The sequence below is a fragment of the Macaca mulatta genome, chromosome 7 (assembly GCF_049350105.2).
Source record: "Macaca mulatta isolate MMU2019108-1 chromosome 7, T2T-MMU8v2.0, whole genome shotgun sequence".
NCBI classification, from domain to species: Eukaryota; Metazoa; Chordata; class Mammalia; order Primates; family Cercopithecidae; genus Macaca; species Macaca mulatta.
In genome coordinates this window covers 7,154,367-7,176,953 of record NC_133412.1, presented here as the reverse complement: position 1 = coordinate 7,176,953, position 22,587 = coordinate 7,154,367, and the positions used below count along the sequence as shown (strand labels likewise).

The 22,587-nt window shown below is 40.8% G+C and overlaps 1 protein-coding gene across 3 annotated transcripts in view; it reads left to right on the top strand.

Annotated features, from left to right (window-relative positions):
- Nucleotides 1–1,856: 1,856 nt before the first annotated feature.
- Nucleotides 1,857–22,587, top strand: part of CHRNA7 (cholinergic receptor nicotinic alpha 7 subunit) — a 143,782-nt gene continuing 123,051 nt past the window's right edge. For 2 of the 3 annotated variants that reach the window (XR_001445798.3, XM_077937652.1), the window contains exons 1-2: nucleotides 1,868–2,014; nucleotides 2,237–2,376. Coding sequence is in view for 2 of the 3 variants with exons in the window: in XM_077937652.1 (XP_077793778.1) it covers nucleotides 1,960–2,014; nucleotides 2,237–2,376 (195 nt within the window). In the remaining variant the exon portion in view is untranslated. 3 annotated transcript variants of the gene reach the window in all.

The window sequence follows — 22,587 nt, the reverse complement described above, 5'->3', positions numbered from 1 at the left end:
TTCGCTGTCTTCTTGCGTTGGGAACGGGAGTAAGGGCAGGACCTATATAGGCCCGTCAGCTCTATTCCGAGAATGTTCTGCGCTTTTCTTCATTTCACAAATGAAAAACCTGAGTCCCATAGATGGGAGTCAATACAGCCAAACTCACAGACCTACCTAATGGCTCAAGGGAGACTGAAGTTTACTTTCCAACTTCCAGCAGTCCTACATTGTAAGCTGAGCGAGTGGATTGCGCTTGTAGGTCCTCCAGGTGTCTAGCAGAGAACAGAGGACAAATAAATACTTGCGAATTGCTTGTCACACCTGAAAACGATTTCTAGGTTTCTGATATTATGGGGTGCAATGGAGGTAAGGAAGCAGTTCCGGTTTCAGGAAGGTGATCCTGATAGCCATACTCAAGAAAAAATAAACTCCCTTGGCCCCATGGGCTCATGCTCTTCTAGCAGGGAAGACAGGGCTCTTAGGTACTTTCAGCCCTTGTAGAAGAGTGTTACAGTCCCACCACCAGTGGAGGGGATGCGCCAGTGAGAATCTTTTAACTAATACTTCATGGGCTTTCTCTATTCTGCTTCTGGGTTTTATTTCCCTTCTTCTCATTCCCCCTTTACCAACAACTAATCTCTGTAGATAATTTCTTTGCCAAGTGCCTGCTTTGTGGTGTCCAGACTGCTAGAAGTGGTGGGGGGACTCAAGAGCCAGATGAGGCTAAGGGCACGCCTGTCTGCTCTCCAGGCACCCCTGGCGTCCCTTTCTCCCGGCACAACGACTGCTATCCTTTGAGGTGAATCCAGTTCAGCTGTCACCTCTTCCATGAATCCTCCTCCAGAAACAGCTGCGTGGCCCACGGGCGTTGTTCTGGTGAGCGCAGATGCACGGGGGCTGCGGGAAGGAAGGTGGTAGCGCCCCCTACGCGGACGCAGGGCGCTGCTGTGCTCAGCAGAAGGGAGCAAATGGGAGGGAGCTTCAGCCGCCCTGGAAGCCGCCCCTTGGCGCCTTCCTCCCTCCCTTCCTCTTTCCAAAATCACGCCTCCTCTTCAACATCAAGAACTCTCCGCACTCCCTGGACCTCTCAGAGCCTCTCCTTCTCATTAACTCTTCCCAGTGCGCTGGCTCAAAAGAGCCTAGATAAGAACACCAAGTTCTGGCTGTCCTTCCAGCAAAGAGTTAGGAGTTAACTTTTCAATCTTTCTAATCTCCTTTAAAAAAGAATGAGCCACACATTAGGGTAACCACTGGGAATCCCATCACACACATTGGCGGCATCTGTCCTCCCCGACAGGGTGCCTCCAGCACTTCAGATCCCAGCCGAGAGTCTGGCTGCTAGCGCCCAGCAAACGGTGCGGAAAGCAAACCCGGGCTCGCGGAAAGCGGGAGGAGGGGGCTTCCTCGGGTCTGTTTTGTCTGGTTGGCAAGACTTCCGAAGCCTGGTTCCCCAACGCTGTCACCCGGTCGCTGGCGTGGAGGAGGGAGTCCAGGAAGACTGGACCCCAGAATTGTCCCGGCTTTCTCCGGAGTGCCCGGCGCAGCTTCTGGCTGAGAGCGGGAGCCGGCTGAGTGAGGACAAAGAACGCAAGGGAGAGGCAAAGCCTGGCCTTGGGCAGCCCCTGGCCTGGCCGGAGGCGCGATTCCGAGAGCGCGCTCGGTGGAGACTGGGGGTGGAGGTGCCCGGAGCGTACCCAGCGCCGGGAGTACCTCCAGATAACACCCCGGGCTGCAGTTCCCTGGGTGGCCGCCTAGACGCCGGCCCTGGCTGGAGGGACAGGGGGCGGGGACGGGGCGGGGGCGGGGCTCGTCACGTGGAGAGGCGCGCGGGGGCGGGCGGGGCGGGGGCGCGCGCCCGGCTCCTTAAAGGCGCGCGAGCCGAGCAGAGCCGAGAGGCGGCTCTGTGGCCGCAGGCGCAGGCCCGGGCGACAGCCGATACGTGAGGCGCGCCGGCCCGCGGCAGCTCCGGGACTCAACATGCGCTGCTCGCAGGGAGGCGTCTGGCTGGCTCTGGCCGCGTCGCTCCTGCATGGTAAAGCCGCCGCCTCCCCGCCCTCCACTTCTCCGTGGGATCCCGGGCACATCCCGGGCGCCTCTGTGCGCCCCACGCCGCCGGCGAGGGGCAGCGGGGGCGCTGCGGGGGCTGCTTGTCTGGGCTGCACCGGGTGGGCGGCGGGGGCCGCGGGCAGGAGGGAGTCGGGAGTACACCCGCCGGCCTGCCCTGAGCCCCCTGCCCGGGTCTCCTCTCCTTAAGTGTCCCTGCAAGGCGAGTTCCAGAGGAAGCTTTACAAGGAGCTGGTCAAGAACTACAACCCCTTGGAGAGGCCCGTGGCCAATGACTCGCAACCGCTCACCGTCTACTTCTCCCTGAGCCTCCTGCAGATCATGGACGTGGTGAGTCCCGCCTGCCCACAGGGCTGCCCTCTCCCCTCCCTGGGCTCCGAGGGGCTTTTTAGAAAGCGTCGGGCGTCCAGGCGGTGGAGCTCGGCTGGGACACTCTAGCTGGCCCCAGGCGAGGCAGGGCCATGCTCTGACTCTGTCCCTAGCCTGCCCTCTCCTGAGTGTCTCAGTTCTCCGTCTCTCCTTCCGCCGAGGAGGAACCTGGTAAAGCTTGTTCCATCACTCCGGCCACCTGTACGTGGGTACTTGGGTCCCACCTTTCCCTCAGTTTAGAAACTCAAGCATCCTGAACTGGGACTCAGTAGCAAGAACAGGTGACATTCACTTTTTATTCTCCCTTATAGTATAAGTGTTGACATGCAGTCCAACATTGAGTGTCAGTTTAGCCACTTCTAGACTTTTGTGCCGCCTGTGATATGTAACTACTTTGGTGGGGGGCCTGCCCCTGAGCTTTGCAGCTGGCAAATCTGTCCAGGCAGAGGGCAAGAGGGCTAGCTGTGAACTTTCACTGTGACCCCATCTTAGGAATGGGCATGCTTTGCCTTCCTGGTGAGGACAGGTACCAGGAGTCCTGCTCCATGGACTCGGGGTTCCCCATCAGGAATACACGTGTCTGTCCCTCCAGGCAGCTGCCACCAGTTCCATGGGCCTCTTGCCTTGCAGCCTTGCTAGTGCCCACTTCAGTTGGCCATTCTGTGTAAACTTGCCTTTTGTTCCTCTATGCTGCTTTGGATATTCAATATTCATGGTATATTCTCCGTATAATACAAATGCTTCACACAAGTGTTTAATTCATTATAAATGTCTATACAGAATATCGGATTCTATTGTGGAGCACCCTGGAGTGGGGCAGGGTGGGGCACAGGGATAATGATGTTCATTGGGAGGGACAGCATGATAGGAAAGAGGTGAGACAATAGCCACAATTCTTGGTTAAAAAACAAATAGTGCTAAGAGTCACCTGGCAAAGTGGAAAAAGATAAGAGGTGATACTTCATAATCCTACAAATAAACGGTTACCCGCACTAGCATGTTGATGAATGGTATATCATTTAACCTAGTTAAAATTGCTGTGATACATTGCCTCCTTTCCAACACTACACTCGCCTCAAATGTGTTCTTCCTCCTGCAGACAGAATCATGCTTTAAAATATTGAATGTATATGTGATGAAGCGGAAGAGTTATGAGAGAAGAGCTGTAGGGGAAGACACGTTCAGTCTTATGAGTTGCAGAGCAGTAAAAGTTGCTGTTTACAGAGCAGCTCCTCAGTTACTTTAAAGAGCTCAAGATTTGTACTTGGGGTGTTTGGTGGGTTCTGGCTCTGTTGGTTTCTGAATGGCTGCTGTTAGGTAAGTTTCTTAAGCATCTTGAGCCTTGGCTTTCTGGCTAATAAAATGGACACTGTAGTACCTCATCAGTCATTGTGATCAACTAAAGAATATGGAAACAACTTGAAGAGACTTTAAAGCTGGATATGTGATTATGGTCATTTTCATGCAGAAACCACATGAAAAGACCAGGCAGCAGAGCTAACACACCCCGCAAGTGGTGTGTGACAGGGTGACAAAGGGACAGTGGCCCCTTCTTCCCCCATTTGCCCAGGGTCAACTCCAGCCAGGCTGCCTCACTGTTTGTGTCTGCTCCACAGCTGTCTCCCTTGGAGTGGGTGTCCCTGTATTGCCTGGATGGGGGTGATGGTGCAGTAGCCCCTCAGTAGAGGAGTAGGAGGAAGTCAGTAGAACAGGCTCCTGAGGTTGCAAAGGCTGCGGCAGCCTCTTTTGGAGAAGAGACTACTCACAGAGAAGCTGCAGGCTTTTTTTCTGGGAACTTCTGCTTCTTTAAGAGACACTTAAGAAACCAACTTATTATGAGGAGCTCTGAGTCTTAGGAGAAGTTTAGGCATAGGTTAGTGTTACACTACGTGAACATTTAAAATAGAACATTTAAAATAACTTTTGTCACGTTAGAAAATTACAAAAATAGCAAATTGGCACTTTGTGTCAATGACAGTCCACACTCCTTAGGAAATGTGTGTGAAGAAGGCTGTCAGCAGTCAGAGGTGATGGGAAGGGGGCGGGAGAAAGTTTCTCTCTCACTTTAGCCGTGGGGTTGGCTGTGAACACATTGAACTTCCAAGCCAGGCAATGCTGTGTTCATGGAGTGGCCTTGAACAAACTCCCTTACCTTTCGGAGCCCTGTTTTCCCATGTGTTAGAATAATACCTGCTTCAGAGGGTGTTGAGAGGATTAAATAAGATGAAGTGCTTGCCACACACTGGTGATTCACTGAAGGTATGCTCCATCTTAATTATGTAACTACTCAACTCAGAGGTCAAGAAGTCATGCCTAGAAAGGTATGGTCCCTTGCCCAAGGCCACTCTGTGATTAGAGGTAGGGTTAAGAGGAAACATTGGGCAAGTCCTTTGTCTTTCATCTGCTGCTTCCTTTAGACTTGGTAACTTCGGCAGAACAAAGTCATTTAATTTATTTAAACTGGATGAATTGTAACTAATTTAATGTGACTTTCCTGAGATGCTGGATGAAGCTGAAGTCTCAATCAGACATAAGGAAATATGCAAACATTTGTATTCCAGCCTGACTTGGCTCTGCCTGGTTTTTGAAGTGGAGCCGGGTCTCTGCAGCTGAAATCTCAGCCCTCTGGACAGAGGCACAGTGGTTCTCATAAAGGCTTCACATGGCAAAATCTTGGCTGGTATAGATTCTCTTTACACATTTGTTGCCCGTTTTAACTGGGCTGTTCTAGAGACCATAGTAGTTGGTTTTCCTGCTCCCAAATATTGTTATTGATTCCTTTTTTTGGTTAGCAGAGGTTCCCAACTGGAGTGATAGGAAGACACCATATGATGTTATATATTTTATTTTTGTGAAAGATCATTTACTCTTTAATGAATTTATTCCACAAATCCTATTGAACTCCTATTGTAGACTTTGACAAATTCTGAGAATTAACAGAAAGGTGATGGATTATTTTTCCTTTCAGAGATCTCATGAGCTGGCTAGGGAGATTAACAAGTAAATCCCAGGCTGGGCGCGGTGGCTCACGCCTATAATCCCAGCACTTTGGGAGGCCGAGGCGGGCGGATCCCGAGGTCAGGAGATCGAGACCTTCCTAGCTAACATGGTGAAACCCCGTCTCTACTAAAAATACAAAAAATTAGCCGGGTGTGGTAGCGGTCGCCTGTAGTCCCAGCTACTCGGGAGGCTGAGGCAGGAGAATGGCCTGAACCCAGGAGGCAGAGCTTGCGGTGAGCCGAGATCTCGCCACTGCACTCCAGCCTGGGCGACAGCAAGACTCAGTCTCAAAAAAAAAAAAAAAAGTAAATCCCAAATTACTACATGTGATGAAATTTAGCATACACATTTATACAAAGGGCTAGAAAACATTGTTTTCAACTAGAGCCGCTGAGAATGGCTTCAAAGAGATGGTGGTTAGAGTTCCAAAAATGAGAAAGAGTTTGCCACTGAAAGTAGGATATCTTTTCCAGGTAATGGTTACAGGCTGAGGAAAGGCTGAAAGTGCAGTGGAGGACAGCTCACCTCCAACATGTGTTTTGTGGGACACTGGCAACCTGTTGATCTTTCCTACGATTTTGCTGCAAGACTTCAGAAAATTTAATGTCCTATGTTTTTTGAGACATTCTAAAAGACCAATATAGTACTGACCAAACTACTGATAGTTTTACAGACCCTTTTGTAAGAATTATGCTTTAGAAGCACACTTTACAAGGGCAGGGGGAAGGGGGTTATGAGTTTTCTTTGGTATGAGGTGTTAGATAAGTGTGGGGACAATAAGGTTGTAGTGTGTGAGGTGTCCTGAGTTCCTCTGCAAGTTTGCATTTTACCTGGCTCTAGTCTAGGCATCTCTGAAGGCACGAGGAGGCAGTGTGCCAGGCGTTTTGTGAAGCTTTAAGACCAGCCTGCCATAGCATATTTTCCCAGAAATGGAAATAGTCCAAACCTTGATATTGTATTAAATTCAAGTATAAATTATAGATTGGAGTGAAAAAACTTTGCATACATTTTAGAGGCACAACATGAGTCCTCAAAGGAATTGCTTGACCTGCTGTTACTCAACAGGCTCCTTCATGAAGCACTAGGCAGAAGGGGAAGATATGGTGGATTTTTAAACAGGGGAGGGAAGTAACCAAATCTCTGCTTAAGCAGAAGATGCTGAGAGCAGTGAGTGTGAGACGGGTTAGAGAGGAGGAGGGAAAGGTAAGGGACAAGGAGGTTGAAACTAGGGTGGCCACTGTGGGAATGTGGAGAAGAGGGCAGATTTAAGAGGTGTTTTGGATATATTGTGTATGATGTGTAACCGTGTATATAAACATCATGAATATACATCAATAAATTTGCTAAGTGACAGTGCCTAAATTATTCTTATATGCATACGCTGACTTCTGGTGATTATTAATTTACTTCCTGGGCTTGTAACTGGGCTGGGAATGAGATAATACATAAGAAATCATTTTGAAGTGATGCATACGTAAGGTCTGATCTGCCAAGTTTCCATAATGTTTCTCCTTTATTTGTGCTGTTTAGTCAGTCACCTGAGCACATGCATCCAAAGGCCATTCTAAGTGATTTGCATAAAGTAAGTATACATTGGTTATGAAGCATGTCCAGAAGTCAAGTTTGTTAAAATGAGTAATATGAACCAACATGTAATTATATACAAATGTAAAACATATAATTATACAAGATTGATTTTTTTGGTGTTTTATTGGTTTGAAATGCAGATTCAGCTTTTTGGAAGCTTTAGTCACAAGAGAGTAGAACTAAGTGGTCATGCACTTAGGCTTTGGCACTGAAGATGGCAGGCAGGACTGTGGAGCCCAGTATCCTAAGGGCTTATGTGTTATCTAAATTCCTTTGGGTGGCCCTCTGCTTAGGTTTGCAAAATGTATGATTTTATATTCATTAGCCACCATTTAAAATGCTACAACTCCAATAAAATATTATCAAGTATTATAAAACCCACATACCTAGAATATATTGTAAAAAGAAATGCTGAAGGTATAATCGGGTATTGATCTTTATCATTTTAAAAAAATCTTTACTTTTTTGAGCAATTTTAGCTTCTCAGCAAAATTAAGAGGAAGGTACAGAGATTTCCCACAGCTTCCTCAATGATCAACATTCCCCTCTAGAGTAGTGTATTTGTTACAACTGATGAACCTACATTGAGACATTATAATCACCCCAAATGCACAGTTTATAAGAGGGTTCCCTCTTGGTTTTGTATAATCTATTGGTTTGGGCAAATGTATAATGGCATAGTGTATAACACCATCATTATGGTATCATACTGAGTATTTTTACTCTCCTGGAATTTCTCTGTGCTCTGCCTTTTTATCATTACCTTCGCCACAATTCTTGGCACCCGTGATGTTTTATTGTCTCTGTAGTTGAATCTTTTCCAGAATGTCGTATGGTTGGAATCATACAGTCTGTAGCCTTTTCAGATGGACTTATTTTACTTAGTAATACGCGTTTATGCTCTCTCCATACGCTTTCATGGCTTGATAGCTCACTTCTTCTTAGCACTGAGTAATATGCCATTGGTCTGGATGTAGCACAGTTTATTTATCCATTCACCTCCTGAAGAACATCTTGGTTGCCTCCAAATTTTGGCAATTATGAGTAAAGCTGCTATAAGCATCTTGTGCAGATTTTTATGTGAACATAAGGTTTCAATCATTTAGGTAAATACCAAAGCGGGCACTTGCTGGTTCGTATGCTAGGAGTATGTTTAATTTTCTAAGGAAATCACAGACTGTCTCCCAAAGTGGATGTACCATTTTACATTCTCACCAGCAATGAATGAGAGCTCGTGTTGCTCTATATCCACGTCAGCACTTGGCGGTGTCAGTGTTCTGGATTTTGAGCATTCTAATAGGTGTGTAGCGGTATCTCATTGTTATATATTTGCATTTCCCTGGTGACATATGATGTGGAGCATTTTTTCATAATCTGTAGATCTTCTTTGGTAAGGTGTCTGTTAAGGTCTTTGACCAAGTTTTAAGTGTTTTTTTTTTCTTATTGCTGAATTTAAGAGTTTTTGTATATTTTTGATGACAGTCTTTTATCAGGTATGTCTTTTGCAAATATTTTTCCCAGTCAGTAGCTTGTTTTCTCATTCTCTTTACATCGTATTTCACAGAACATACATTTTTAACTTTAGTGAAACCCATCTTTTCAATTCTTTCTTTTATGGATTGTGCCTCTGGTATTGTATTTAAAAAGTTATTGCCGTAGCTAAGGTCATATAGGTTTTCCACTATTATCTTCTAGGAGTGTTATAGTTTTGCACTTTACATTTAGGTCTGTGGTCCATTTTGAGTTAATTTTTATGAAGTGTATAAGGTCCGTGTCTACATTTATCTTTTTGCATGTGGTTGCCCAGTTGTCGTAGCACCATTTGTTGAAAAGACGATCTTTGGTCCATTTTATTGCCTTTGCATCGTTGTCAAAGATCAGTTGATAATATTTATGTGAGTCTGTTTCTGGGTTCTCTATTGTGTTTCATTGATCTCTTTGTCTATTCTTTCATCAATAGCACAGTCTTGATTTTACTATAGCTTTATCATAAGTCTTGAAGTTTGGTAGTATCAGTCCTCCAACTTTGTTGTTCTTCTTCAACATTGTGTTGGCTATTCTGGGTCTTTTGCCTCTCTCTGCAAACCTTATAAAATTGCTTTATAGATACCCACAAAATAACGTTCTGGGATTTGTTTGGGATTGCATTGAATCTATAGATCGAGTTGGGAAGAACTGGCATATTGATAATATTGAATTTTTCTATTCATGAACGTAGAATAGCTCTTTAGTTCTTCCTTTATTTTGTTTGTAAGACTTTTGTAGTTTTACTCTTATAGATCTTGTAAATACTTCACTAGATTTATACCTAAGTGCTTAATTTTTGAGGGGTTAAATGGTATTATGATTTCAATGTCAAATTCTACTTGTTAATTGCCAAAATATAGGAAAGCCATTTACTTTTACATGTTAGCCTTGTCTTCTGCAAAGTTGCTGTAATTGTTTATTAGCTCCTGGAGATTTTTTTTTTTGGTCATTTATTTTGGGTTTTCTACATAAATGATCATGTCATCTGCGATCAAAGACAGCTTTATTTCTTTTTTCCCAGTCTGTATACTTTTTATTTCCTTTTCCTTGTCCTTTCGTATTAGCTGGTACTTCCAGTGTGCTATTGAAAGGAGTGGGAGAGGGGACATCCTTGACCTGTTCCTAATCTTAGTGGGAAAGCTTCAGGTTTCTTATCATTAAGTATGGTGTTAGCTATAGGTTTTTTGGATAGTATATATATATAAATAAAAAAATTTAAAAAGTATATATATAAAATATATATAAAAATAAATGTACATATTTACTTACATTTATATATAAATATACACATATATTTTGTATATTTATATTTATGTAAGCATATACAAATATTTTGTATATATACAAATACATATTTTATATATACATATGAAAAATATGTATATACACACATACAAAAAACCTACAGCTAACATCATAATGATACATATATTTATCAAGTTGAGGAAGTTCTCTTCTATTCCATTTACTGAAAGTTTTTATGATGAATAGGAGTTGGATTATGTCAGAATTGTTTTCATCTATTGATATAATCATATGATTTTTCTTTTGTAACCTGTTGATGTAATGGATTATATTAATTGATTTTTTAGTGTTGAGCCAACCTTGAATATCTGGAATAAATCCCACTTGATCATGGTATATAATTCTTTTTGTACATTGTTGAGATCAATTGGCTAATTTTTAAATTTTTGGTTGAAACAGAGTTTCACTGTGTTGCTCAAGCTGGTCTCGGACTCCTGAGCTCAGTTGATCTGCCTGTCTCAGCCTCCCGAAGTGCTGGGATTGGAGGCGTGAGCCACCACAATGTGCTGATATTTTGTTGAGCATTTTTGAATCTATGTTCATCAGTGATATTGGTTTGTAGTTATCTTTTCCTATAATGTATTTATCTGCCATTTGTATTAGGGTAATGCTGGACTCATAGACTGTTTTAGGAAGTATTTCCTCTGCTTGTGTACTCTGAAAGAGACTGTAGATAATTGGCATAATTTCTTTTTTAAATTTGTAGACTTCACCAGTGAGCCCTTCTGGGCCTGTTGCTTTCTGTTTTGGAAGGTTATTATTATCTGATTCAATTGCTCCGATAGATATAGGCCGATTCAAATTGTTTATTTCTTCTTGTTTGAGTTTTGAGAAATTTTGTCTTTCCAGGAGTAGTCCATTTTCTCTAGGTTATAAAATTGGTGAGCATAGAATTGTTCATAGTATTTATTTGTTATCCTTTCAATGCCCATAGGATCTGTAATGATGTCTTCTCTTTTACTTCTGATATTAGTGATTTTTGTCCTTTCTCTTTTTTTTCTTATTTAGCCTGGCCGGATGCTTATTAATTTTATTGATCGTTTTTCAAAAAACATTTTGTTATTGTTCATTTCCTCTATTGATTTCCTGTTTACAATTTTGTTGATTTTTGCTCTAATTTTTAATATTTCTCTGCTTATTTTGGATTTAATTTGCTCTTTTTTTCTAGTTTCCTAAAGTAGAAGCTTAGAATATTGATTTTTAGATCTTTCTTCATTTCTAATACTGTATTAAGTGCTATAGATTTTCCCCTAAGCACTTCTTTTGCTGCATCCCACAAATTTTGGTAAGTTATTTTCATTTTCATTTCAGTTAAAATATTTCAATGTCTCTTGAAAGTTCTTCTTTGAGACATGTATTATTTAAAGGCATATTGTTTAATTTCCATGTATTTTTGGATTTTTCAGTAATCTTTCTGTTACTGATTTCTAGTTTAATTTCTTTGTATTCTGATAGTAGGCAAGGTGTAATTTCTCTTCTTTTAAATTTGTTAAGGCTCATTTTATGGCACAGATACGGGGAATATTACATGTGAGCTTGAGAAGAATGTGTATTCTACTGTTGTTGGATAAAATATTCTATAGATATTGCTTATATCCAATTGATGGACAATGTTTTGAGTTCAACCATGTTTATACTGGTTTTCTGCTTTCTGGTTCTTTCAATTTCTGGTAGGGGGGTGTTAAAGTTTCCAACTGTGATAATGAATTTACCTATTTATCCTTGTAGGTCTAATAGTTTTTGCCTCATTAGTTTGATGCTGTGTTTTTGGGCATATACACATTAAGTACTGTTAAGTATTTTTTGTAGAATTGATCTTTTTATCATTAAGTAATACCATTTTTTTATCCCTGGAAACTTTCCTTGCTTTGAAGTATGCGCTATCTGAAATTTACATAGCTATTCCTGCTTTCTTGGATTAGTGTTAGCCTGGTACACTTTTCTCCATCCATAGGATACTTTTAATTTATATGTGTCTTTATATTTAGAGTACTCTGGTTTTTACATAGGCACATGCAGTTGGGTCTTGTTTTTTGATCTACTCTTACAGTCTCTTTAAATTGATGCATTTAGACCACTCAAAGTGATTGTTGATATAGTTGGATCAATAACTATCATATTTGTTACTGATTTTTTTTTTTTTTGTCCTTGTTCCTTATTTCAGTTTTTGTTTTCCACTCTGACTTTTACGGTTTAGTTGGGCATTTTATGTGATTGTGTTTTCCCTCCTTTCTTGGCATATCGGTTATAGTTCTTTTCTTTACTTTTTTAGTGGTTGCCCTAGAGTTTGCAACGTACATTTACAACTAACCCAAGTCACCTTTCGTGTTACGTTATACCACTTCATGGGTAACATGAGCACTTTATAATGCAAAATAACATGAATTTCTTCCTCCTGTCCCTTGTACCATTTGTTTCTTATAAGGTGCATATGTGTGTGTGTATATATGTGTGTGCATATATATATATATATAAAATATATGTATATATGATATATACATATAGGTATAAAAAATTGTTGCTATTGTTATTTTGAACAAACTGTTTTCTGTTAGATAAATTAATAAGAAAAACAAAAGTTTTTATTTTGCCTTCACTTTTTCCTTTTTCAGTGGTTCCTCCTTTAATTTACATACAACTTCCAACCTGTGTCATTTCCTTTCTTTTTAAAGAACTTCTTTTAACATTTTTTCAAGGCAGGTCTGCTTGCAACAAATTTCTTCAATTTTTGCCTGAGAATGTGGTTTTTTTTCCTTATCTTTTGAAGGGTGATTTCAATAATTCTAGATTTGTAATTTTCTCTCTCAACACTAATTATTTTACCCTACTCTCTTTTTGCTTGCATGGTTTCATGTAAGTCAGATGTAATTCTTACCTTTTTGGTCCTCTAAAGGGAAGGGTATTTTGTCCCCCTTTGGCTTCCTTCAGGATTTCGTCTTTAATTGTTTATAGTTTGAAATGATATACCTAGATGTTGGATTTTTTTTTCCCCACATGTATCAGCTTGCTGTTTTCTGAGATTCCTGGATGTGTGGTTTGGTGTTTGACACTAATTTGGGGAAATTCTCAATCATTGTTTCAAATACTTCTGTTCCTTTCTGTACTTCAACAGTCCCCAACCTTTTTGACACCAGGGACCTGTTTTGTGGAAGACAGTTTTTCCATAGACCGTCGGGGGCCATGGTTTTGGGATGACACTGTTCCACCTCAGATTGTCAGGCATTCATTAGATTCTCATGAGGAGCGTGCAACCTAGATCCCTTGCATGTGAAAGTCACAACAGGGTTTGTGTTCCTGTAAGAATGTCATGCTGCCGCTGATCTGACCGGGGACAGAGCTCAGGCAGTAATGCTCCCTGACGTGCCCCTCACCTCCTGCTGTGTGGCCCAGTTCCTAACAGTCCAGGGACAGGTACTGGCCCGTGGCCTGGGGCTTGGGGAACACTGCCCTACTTCTCCTCGTATTCCCATCACACATATGTTCCACCTTTTGTAATTGTCCCACAATCCTTGGATATTCTATTCTGTTGTTTTCAGTCTTTGTTCTCTTTGCTTTTCAGTTTTCAAAATTTCTATTGACATTCCTCATACTAGGGATTCTTTCCTCAGCTGTATCCAATCTAGTAGTAAGCCCATCAAGTACATTCTTTATTTTTGTTACATTATTTTTGATTGCTGGAATTTCTTTTTGGTTATGTCTTAGGAGTTCCATCTCGGTGCTTCCGTTGTTTAACTGTTCTTGCATGATGTCTCCTTTTTCCGTTAGAGCCTTTAGCATATTAAAAATAGTTGTTGTAAATTCTGATCTGATAATTCCAATACTGCTGCCATGTCTGGTACTAATGCATGCTCTGTCTCTTCAATTTATGTTTTTCGTTTGTTTGTTTGTTTTTTGCCTTTCAGTATGCTTTGTGATTTTTTTCTTGATTGGTGGCCATGATATAGGCAAAAGGAACTGCTGTAAATGAATGTTACTAATGTAGTGGTAAGGTGTGGAGGGAGGGGAAGCATTCTATACTCCTGTGATTAGGTCTCAGCTTTTTAGTGAGCCTGTGCCTCTGGACACGAACTTCATAGGTGTTTCTCAGTTTGTTTCTCCCCGCTTGGGTGCCATAGGATGGCTAGAGTGGGTGGAGTTCAGTATTTCCCTTCCCTTGGGTCAGGTAGGCTCTGATAATACCCCAGAGGGTTAGACTACAGTTAATTCATTTTTCCTGATGGCAGGCCTTATTAAAAACAACAGAAAGTTCTGGCACATTTCCAGATGGTTTCTTTCACCTGTCTCTGGTGGAAGCACGAGGGAACATTTCTTCAGTATTTCCTGTGGGAACCTGGTAGAGCTTCTGGAGGTAAATCTCAGGATATTTGGGAACCCCTATGGTTGAATCCTTTTGGAATTTTTAACTTTCAAAGTTGTACACACTGAGTCTCCAGGAATTTGCCAATTCCAGTTCGGGTTTTCTTACTCTGCTGCTGGTTCCTGTGGTGGTTTTGCTGATTAGTCTGTGCTCTGGAAAGTCCTGGCTATCTGTATGCCCGTTTGTCCCTCCAATCTTGAGAGCAGAAGTTCATCCTGTGTGTTCCCCTGTTAGTTTGGCTCCAAGAAGAGCTGTCGTTTTTTTAGTGTGTTCACCCTTTTACTTGTTAGGACAAAGTTGTAACTCCTGATTTTCTTGCATCAGGAACCAGGAACTGGATCTAATAATGTTTTAATAAGATACATTTCTTAAAATGACAAAATTAATATGTGTTTGTACAGGAGCTAAATTAAACAAACCTAAAAAGGAATCAAGAAGTTGAAAATCAAGGGTGTAAAAATCAGTGCACACAAGACATTCTGGCAGAGTTCATGCTGTCTTTTCTTTATATTTATAGATGTGTAGAGAAATATTTAAATATTTAAAAGTTGAAAGGTATAAACATGATGTATGGTGCCTTAAGCAGTATTAACAGGCATTGATTTTAAAGTGGTACACTTAGGCCCATTAGTCAACAAATACAGGTTTTAAAATACATTTATATGTTTTCTTCATTAACTCTTACCATCACTGCATATTCAATCTATATTCCTTTTGTAATTTAAAAACCATTTTTAAAAACGTATTTAAATGCTTTATGATGATACTTATAAGTAACACATAGTTGGGTTTTTTAAAAAATTGAATTTGAGAATCTTTATAATTTAGTTATCCTTAATGTGATTACTGATCTATTTGGGTTTAAATCTATCCTTCGCTGTTTACTTCCACTTACCCTTGTCTCTTCTATGTTCTTTTTTTCTCTTTTTTCTTACACTTTTCTGGATTAATTGCTCGTTTTATATTATTCTTATTTTCTCTTCTATTAGTTTGTTAGTCATATTTCTTTCTTTTTGTCTTACAGTGGTTGATCTGGAGATCACAATAGGAATCCTTGACTAAAGTCTAATGAAAGTCATCAATCTTTCTGTACAATGTGAGGACTTTACAACACTTTAATTCCATAATTGCAATGTATCTACTGTTATTGTCATGTATTTTATTTCTATAAATATATTTAAATTTTATAAGATTATAATTGTTTTTTGCAGTCAGTATTCTTTTAGATTTACTCCTATATTTTCCTTTTTTGTTACTTTAATTCCTCCCTGTATCTTCTAACTTCCACCTAAGATAACTTTCCTTCTGCCCTTTAGACTTCTTTTTCATGAGAGTCCGGAAGTAGCACAAGTTCTCCATGTTTGTTTCAAAACTTATTTATATTGCCTAATTTTTGCATGATAATTCAAAAATACAGACTTTGTGTTGCTGGTTAGTTACAGCACTTGTATACACAGCACAGTGTCTGTAGTATATTACCCTAGTGTTTTCTGACTTCCAGTACTTCTCCTAAGAGGTCAGCTATATGCCTTATTGTTGCTTCTCTGTTCTTGTTTTCTTTGGTCACTTTTAAATTGTATTCTTTGTCTTTGATTTTCAACAGTTTTACTGTGATAAGAATATGTTTCTGCTGTTTTGTTTTACCTGTTTGGGATTCAGAATGAATTATTGAATCTGTTCCTTGGTTTCATTCACAAGTTTTGGAAAATTGTTGCCAGATCTTTCTTTCTTTCTTTTTTTCTTTTGAGACGGAGTCTGGCTCTGATGCCCAGACTGGAGTATAGTGGCGTGATCTCAGCTCAGTGCAACCTCTGCCTCCTAGGTTCAAGCAATTCTTCTGCCTCAGCCTCCCGAGTAGCTGGAACTACAGGCGTGCACCACCACACGTGGCTAATTTTTGTATTTTTAGTAGAGACGGGTTTCCAGCATATTGGCCAGGCTGGTCTCAATCTCCTGACCTCATGATCTGCCCGCCTCAGCCTCCCAAAGTGCTGGGATTACAGGTGTGAGCCACCATGCACAGCCTAGATATTTCTTTAGATATAGTGTCTGCTCTATTTTATCTGCCTTCTCTTTTTGGGACAATGATTACATGTTTACCACAGCTTTCACTTTATCTCAGTGATTCTCACCCAGAGTGTTTCTCCCCAGGGAATATTTGGCATTATCTTGAAAAAATTTCAGTTGTTCCAGTTGGCGAGAAGGATGCTACTGACACAGGGAAGGGGCTAGGGATGCTGCTGAATGTCCTATAGTGCATAGGATGGCTCCCCAAGATGAAGAATTATCTGGCCCCCAATGTCAACAGTGCTGAGATGGAGAAGCCTGCTTTATTCCATATGCTTCCTCTTCTTTGCTGTAATTCCCATTACTTTGTCTCTCCATGCTTCATCTAGTCTGTTTTCTGTTGACCTATATTCAATATTCAGTCCTTGAATTCTCTCATTGTGTCTATCTGTCGTTAGTCCCATTTATTGACTTCTTTTTAAAGTTTCAGATATTGCACGCTTTAGTGTTAGAATTTCCTTTTGGTTCTTACAAAATTTTCTAGCTCTCAAGCTTTTTCTCAGTTTCTTCAGATGTATTCATAAGAATTCTTTTATAGTCCCTGTCTGATAGTTCCATTCTTGAGACACTTTGTGCCTCTGTTTTTGTTAGTGATGGTTCTTTCTGCTTTTCCGACACATGATCTGGGCTCCTTCTGAGCCTGGTTGTGTCTGTAGTTTGCCCCAGACAATGTATGGGGAAAATGGTAGAGATGAGAGCATGGAGAACCCTTTTACTACTGTTAATATTTACTTCTGACAGCAGCCACCCCATGGGCACCAGCAACCAGCAACCATGCATTACCTTAATTAGATTAGGGATTGAGAAGATGTGAAGATGGGCTTCAGTCCCTCTAAAGGCTGCTTTCTTTCTGGTTCTTGCATGTATATTCTACGGCATAAATACGGAACATTTACTAGAGTCCTCTCTCTCTTCAATAAGTTTTTTTTTTTTTTTTTTGAGATGGAGTCTCGCTTTGTCACCCAGGCTGGCATACAGTGGCACAATCTCGGCTCACTGCAACCTCTGCCTGCTGGGTTCCAGTGATTCTTCTGCCTCAGCCTCCCAAGTAACTGGTATTATGGGCATGCGCCATCATGCCTGGCTGATTTTTGTGTTTTTAGTAGAGACAAGGTTTCATGACATTCACCAGGCTGGTCTTGAACTCCTGACCTCAAGTGATCCACCCGCCTCGGCCTCCTAAAGTGCTGGGATTACAGGCATGAACTACCACACCTGGCCCTCTCTTCAGTAAGTCTTGAACTCAAATTTTGTCCCCTTTTCTCTTAAGTTTGTCAAGGTTTGCTCAAAATTTTAGCCTCTTAAGCATTATTAAATAATCACCACAGGCTCTGGAAAGGTGGTCTCAAATCCTGGTATTCTCTCAGGGCTCCCCTCCCTTCCTGGATCTTGTCCCTGCAATTCCTCACTGCTCTATTGGTATTCTGGTGCTCTCAAGCATGATTTTTCTTTTTTTTTTTTCCCCAAGCTCTTCTAATTGTTCTCACTGGAGAGTTGGCGAGAACTACCTAGTTCATCTTTATTGATAGCAGAACAGAAATTCTAAATGGAAATAAATATCACATGTGCTCACTGATTTGTGGAAGCTAAGAAAGTGGATCTCAATAGAGAGTGTAATGGTGGTTACCAGGGGCTGGGAAGACAGTGGGGAGAGGATGATGAAGAGAAGTTGGTTAAAGAGAGTAAGTTAGATGGAAGAGGCCAGGTGTGGTGGCTCACACTTGTAATCCCAGCACTTTGGGAGGCCAAAGCGAATGGATCACAAGGTTAAGTGATCGAGACCATCCTGGCCAACATGGTGAAACCCCGTCTCTACTAAAAATACAAAAATTAGCTGGATGTGGTGGCGCATGCCTGTAGTCCCAGCTGCTCGGGAGGCTGAGGCAGGAGAATCGCTTGAACCCGGGAGGCGGAGGTTGCAGTGAGCCGAGATTGTGCCACTGCACTCCAGCCTGACGACAGAGCGAGACTCCATCTCAAAAAACAATGAATAAATAAAAAGAAATTTTAAAAAGTTAGATGGAAGATATAGTTAGAAGGAATAAGTTCTAGTATTTGATAGTATAGTAGAGAAATTATAGTTAACAATAATTTGTCGTATATTTCAACGTAACTAGAAGAGCAGACTTGTAATGTTCCCTACATAAAAGATAAATGTTTGAGGTAGTGGATACCCCAATTATACCGATTTCGTCTTTACACATTGTCTGTGGGTATCAAAATATCACATGTACCTCCAAAATATGTACAGCTATTAGATATAAATAAAAACACCAATCTGTAGTGCACCTTTATAATTGATACCAATTTATTATGGTAGAAATTTTGTCTCCTAAAACCTCTTTAGGGCTCTGAGAGATAAACCCACAAAATTCTTTTAATCTGTATAGACTGAGAATTGTAAGCACTTTTAGTAAAGGATATCTTTCTTGTAAATGTTGCCTTTCAAGGCTACCATTGAAAATATTCCCTGAAGGGTTCAGCTCTCTCAGAGCTTCTCGTTTCATCCTTGACATGCTGTTAAAGGAAGAGAAATAGTCTTGTCGTGGAGGAAGGCCAACGAAAATCTCTGCTCCCTAATTGATTTATTTTTAAAATCAGGGTTAGGTAGTGTTTTACTCCTCCTCAGAGAAGAAAGAAATCATTTGGCATCTTCTAATTGCAGTTCCCATGCTTTTAATTTCGGTGATTTCTTTATTCAGTAAACATCAGTTATAAACTATTATAGCCAAAGAAATTTGAAAAGTATTGTAAAATAGTATGTACTTGGGCATATTTGTGTGTGTGTAAATGCACACTCAGTCACACACACCCCTGTTATCCTTAGCTCTCCTTGTTGATTTTATTTTTGATATCTCGAGACAAGGCATCATGTACTATGCTAATTAAGTTTCCAAGATATAAAGCTTGAAGATACAGCAGAAGCCTTGGAGTCATAGCTCCCAGGTAGCCAAAACAATGGACTGAAACTAATATGAAATTAAGCAATGAATTATATGAAATCTTGTATTATGGGTTAAAAATTAGTGCAGAAGAATGGGCTGTGGGAAAGGCCTGGATGTGTGGCTGCCTACTGGCTCTGCGTCAGCTCATAGGTGTAGGAGCTGACCTGTATAAACTGTAGGTGGCAGTGGACGAGGAGTAGGACATTGTAGCTGTCATGGTTAATGAATGCCACCTGTGAGATTCTCAGCATGGGAAATTTACTCTTGTGTCACTGAAAGTGAATTGTCTGTAAATATTCCTGTCTTGGGTAAAAGAGGTGGTGTCTATACTCTGGGGAGAGGACTTAGAGAGGGAGGAGAACTTATTTGCTTTGTTTTGTGGAGAGAAGGCAAGTGTTAAGCTAGCTGTTTAGCTGGTTTCAAATTTCAAGATGTTAAATGAGTTTATAATCTAAAGTATCTATTTTAAGAAGCTCACACAGAGATGATATGATCAGGGATTTAGATTAAGCAAATTAGGGTAAGGCTGCTCACTGATTGCCAAAATGTATTTCATTAAGTACAAATGGATGAAATTTACAATTGAAATCGCTAGTCAGGAAACAGTTTGTTTCGGTTCTCCGTTAAGAAGTTTTATTGTCATTTGAGGTAACGTTTAACACACTGGCTAGCTCATAGAGAGACACTCATTTTATTTTGGAAGTTATTCTTTTTTTTTTTTTTAATTTATTTATTATTATACTTTAAGTTGTAGGGTACATGTGCATAACGTGCAGGTTTGTTACATATGTATACTTGTGCCATGTTGCTGTGCTGCACCCATCAACTCGTCATTTACATCAGGTATAACTCCCAATGCAATCCCTCCCCCCTCCCCCCTCCCCATGATAGGCCCCGGTGTGTGATGTTCCCCTTCCTGAGTCCGAGTAATCTCATTGTTCAGTTCCCACCTATGAGTGAGAACATGCGGTGTTTGGTTTTCTGTTCTTGTGATAGTTTGCTAAGAATGATGGATTCCAGCTGCATCCAAGTCCCTACAAAGGACTCAAACTCATCCTTTTTTATGGCTGCATAGTATTCCATGGTGTATATGTGCCACATTTTCTTAATTCAATCTGTCACTGATGGACATTTGGGTTGATTCCAAGTCTTTGCTATTGTGAATAGTGCTGCAATAAACATATGTGTGCATGTGTCTTTATAGCAGCATAATTTATAATCCTTTGGGTATATACCCAGTAATGGGATGGCTGGGTCATATGGTACATCTAGTTCTAGATCCTTGAGGAATCGCCATACTGTTTTCCATAATGGTTGAACTAGTTTACAATCCCACCAACAGTGTAAAAGTGTTCCTATTTCTCCACATCCTCTCCAGCACCTGTTGTTTCCTGACTTTTTAATGATTGCCATTCTAACTGGTGTGAGATGGTATCTCATTGTGGTTTTGATTTGCATTTCTCTGATGGCCAGTGATGATGAGCATTTTTTCATGTGTCTGTTGGCTGTATGAATGTCTTCTTTTGAGAAATGTCTGCTCATATCCTTTGCCCACTTTTTGATGGGGTTGTTTGTTTTTTTCTTGTAAATTTGTTTGAGTTCTTTGTAGGTTCTGGATATTAGCCCTTTGTCAGATGAGTAGATTGCAAAAATTTTCTCCCATTCTGTAGGTTGCCTGTTCACTCTGATGGTAGTGTCTTTTGCTGTGCAGAAGCTCTTTAGTTTAATGAGATCCCATTTGTCAATTTTGGCTTTTGCTGCCGTTGCTTTTGGTGTTTTAGACATGAAATCTTTGCCCATGCCTATGTCCTGAATGGTACTACCTAGGTTTTCCTCTAGGATTTTTATGGTATTAGGTCTAACATCTAAGTCTCTAATCCATCTTGAATTAATTTTCGTATAAGGAGTAAGGAAAGGATCCAGTTTCAGCTTTCTACTTATGGCTAGCCAGTTTTCCCAGCACCATTTATTAAATAGGGAATCCTTTCCCCATTTCTTGTTTCTCTCAGGTTTGTCAAAGATCAAATGGCTGTATATGTGTGGTATTATTTCTGAGGACTCTGTTCTGTTCCATCGGTCTATATCTCTGTTTTGGTACCAGTACCATGCTGTTTTGGTTACTGTAGCCTTGTAGTATAGTTTGAAGTCAGGTAGCGTGATGCCTCCAGCTTTGTTCTTTTGACTTAGGATTGTCTTGGCGATGCGGGCTCTTTTTTGGTTCCATATGAACTTTAAAGCAGTTTTTTCCAATTCTGTGAAGAAACTCATTGGTAGCTTGATGGGGATGGCATTGAATCTATAAATTACCTTGGGCAGTATGGCCATTTCACGATATTGATTCTTCCTATCCATGAGCATGGTATGTTCTTCCATTTGTTTGTGTCCTCTTTTATTTCACTGAGCAGTGGTTTGTAGTTCTCCTTGAAGAGGTCCTTTACATCCCTTGTAAGTTGGATTCCTAGGTATTTGATTCTCTTTGAAGCAATTGTGAATGGAAGTTCATTCCTGATTTGGCTCTCTGTTTGTCTGTTACTGGTGTATAAGAATGCTTGTGATTTTTGCACATTAATTTTGTATCCTGAGACTTTGCTGAAGTTGCTTATCAGCTTAAGGAGATTTTGGGCTGAGACAATGGGGTTTTCTAAATATACAATCATGTCATCTGCAAACAGGGACAATTTGACTTCTTCTTTTCCTAACTGAATACCCTTGATTTCTTTCTCTTGCCTGATTGCCCTAGACAGAACTTCCAACACTATGTTGAATAGGAGTGGTGAGAGAGGGCATCCCTGTCTTGTGCCAGTTTTCAAAGGGAATGCTTCCAGTTTTTGCCCATTCAGTATGATATTGGCTGTGGGTATGTCATAAATAGCTGTTATTATTTTGAGGTACGTTCCATCAATACCGAATTTATTGAGCGTTTTTAGCATGAAGGGCTGTTGAATTTTGTCAAAAGCCTTTTCTGCAGCAATTGAGATAATCATGTGGTTCTTGTCTTTGGTTCTGTTTATATGCTGGATTATGTTTATTGATTTGCGAATGTTGAACCAGCCTTGCATCCCAGGGATGAAGCCCACTTGATCATGGTGGATAAGCTTTTTGATGTGTTGCTGAATCCGGTTTGCCAGTATTTTATTGAGGATTTTTGCATCGATGTTCATCAGGGATATTGGTCTAAAATTCTCTTTTTTTGTTGTGTCCTTGCCAGGCTTTGGTATCAGGATGATATTGGCCTCATAAAATGAGTTAGGGAGGATTCCCTCTTTTTCTATTGATTGGAATAGTTTCAGAAGGAATGGTACCAACTCCTCCTTGTACCTCTGGTAGAATTCAGCTGTGAATCCATCTGGTCCTGGACTTTTTTTGGTTGGTAGGCTATTAATT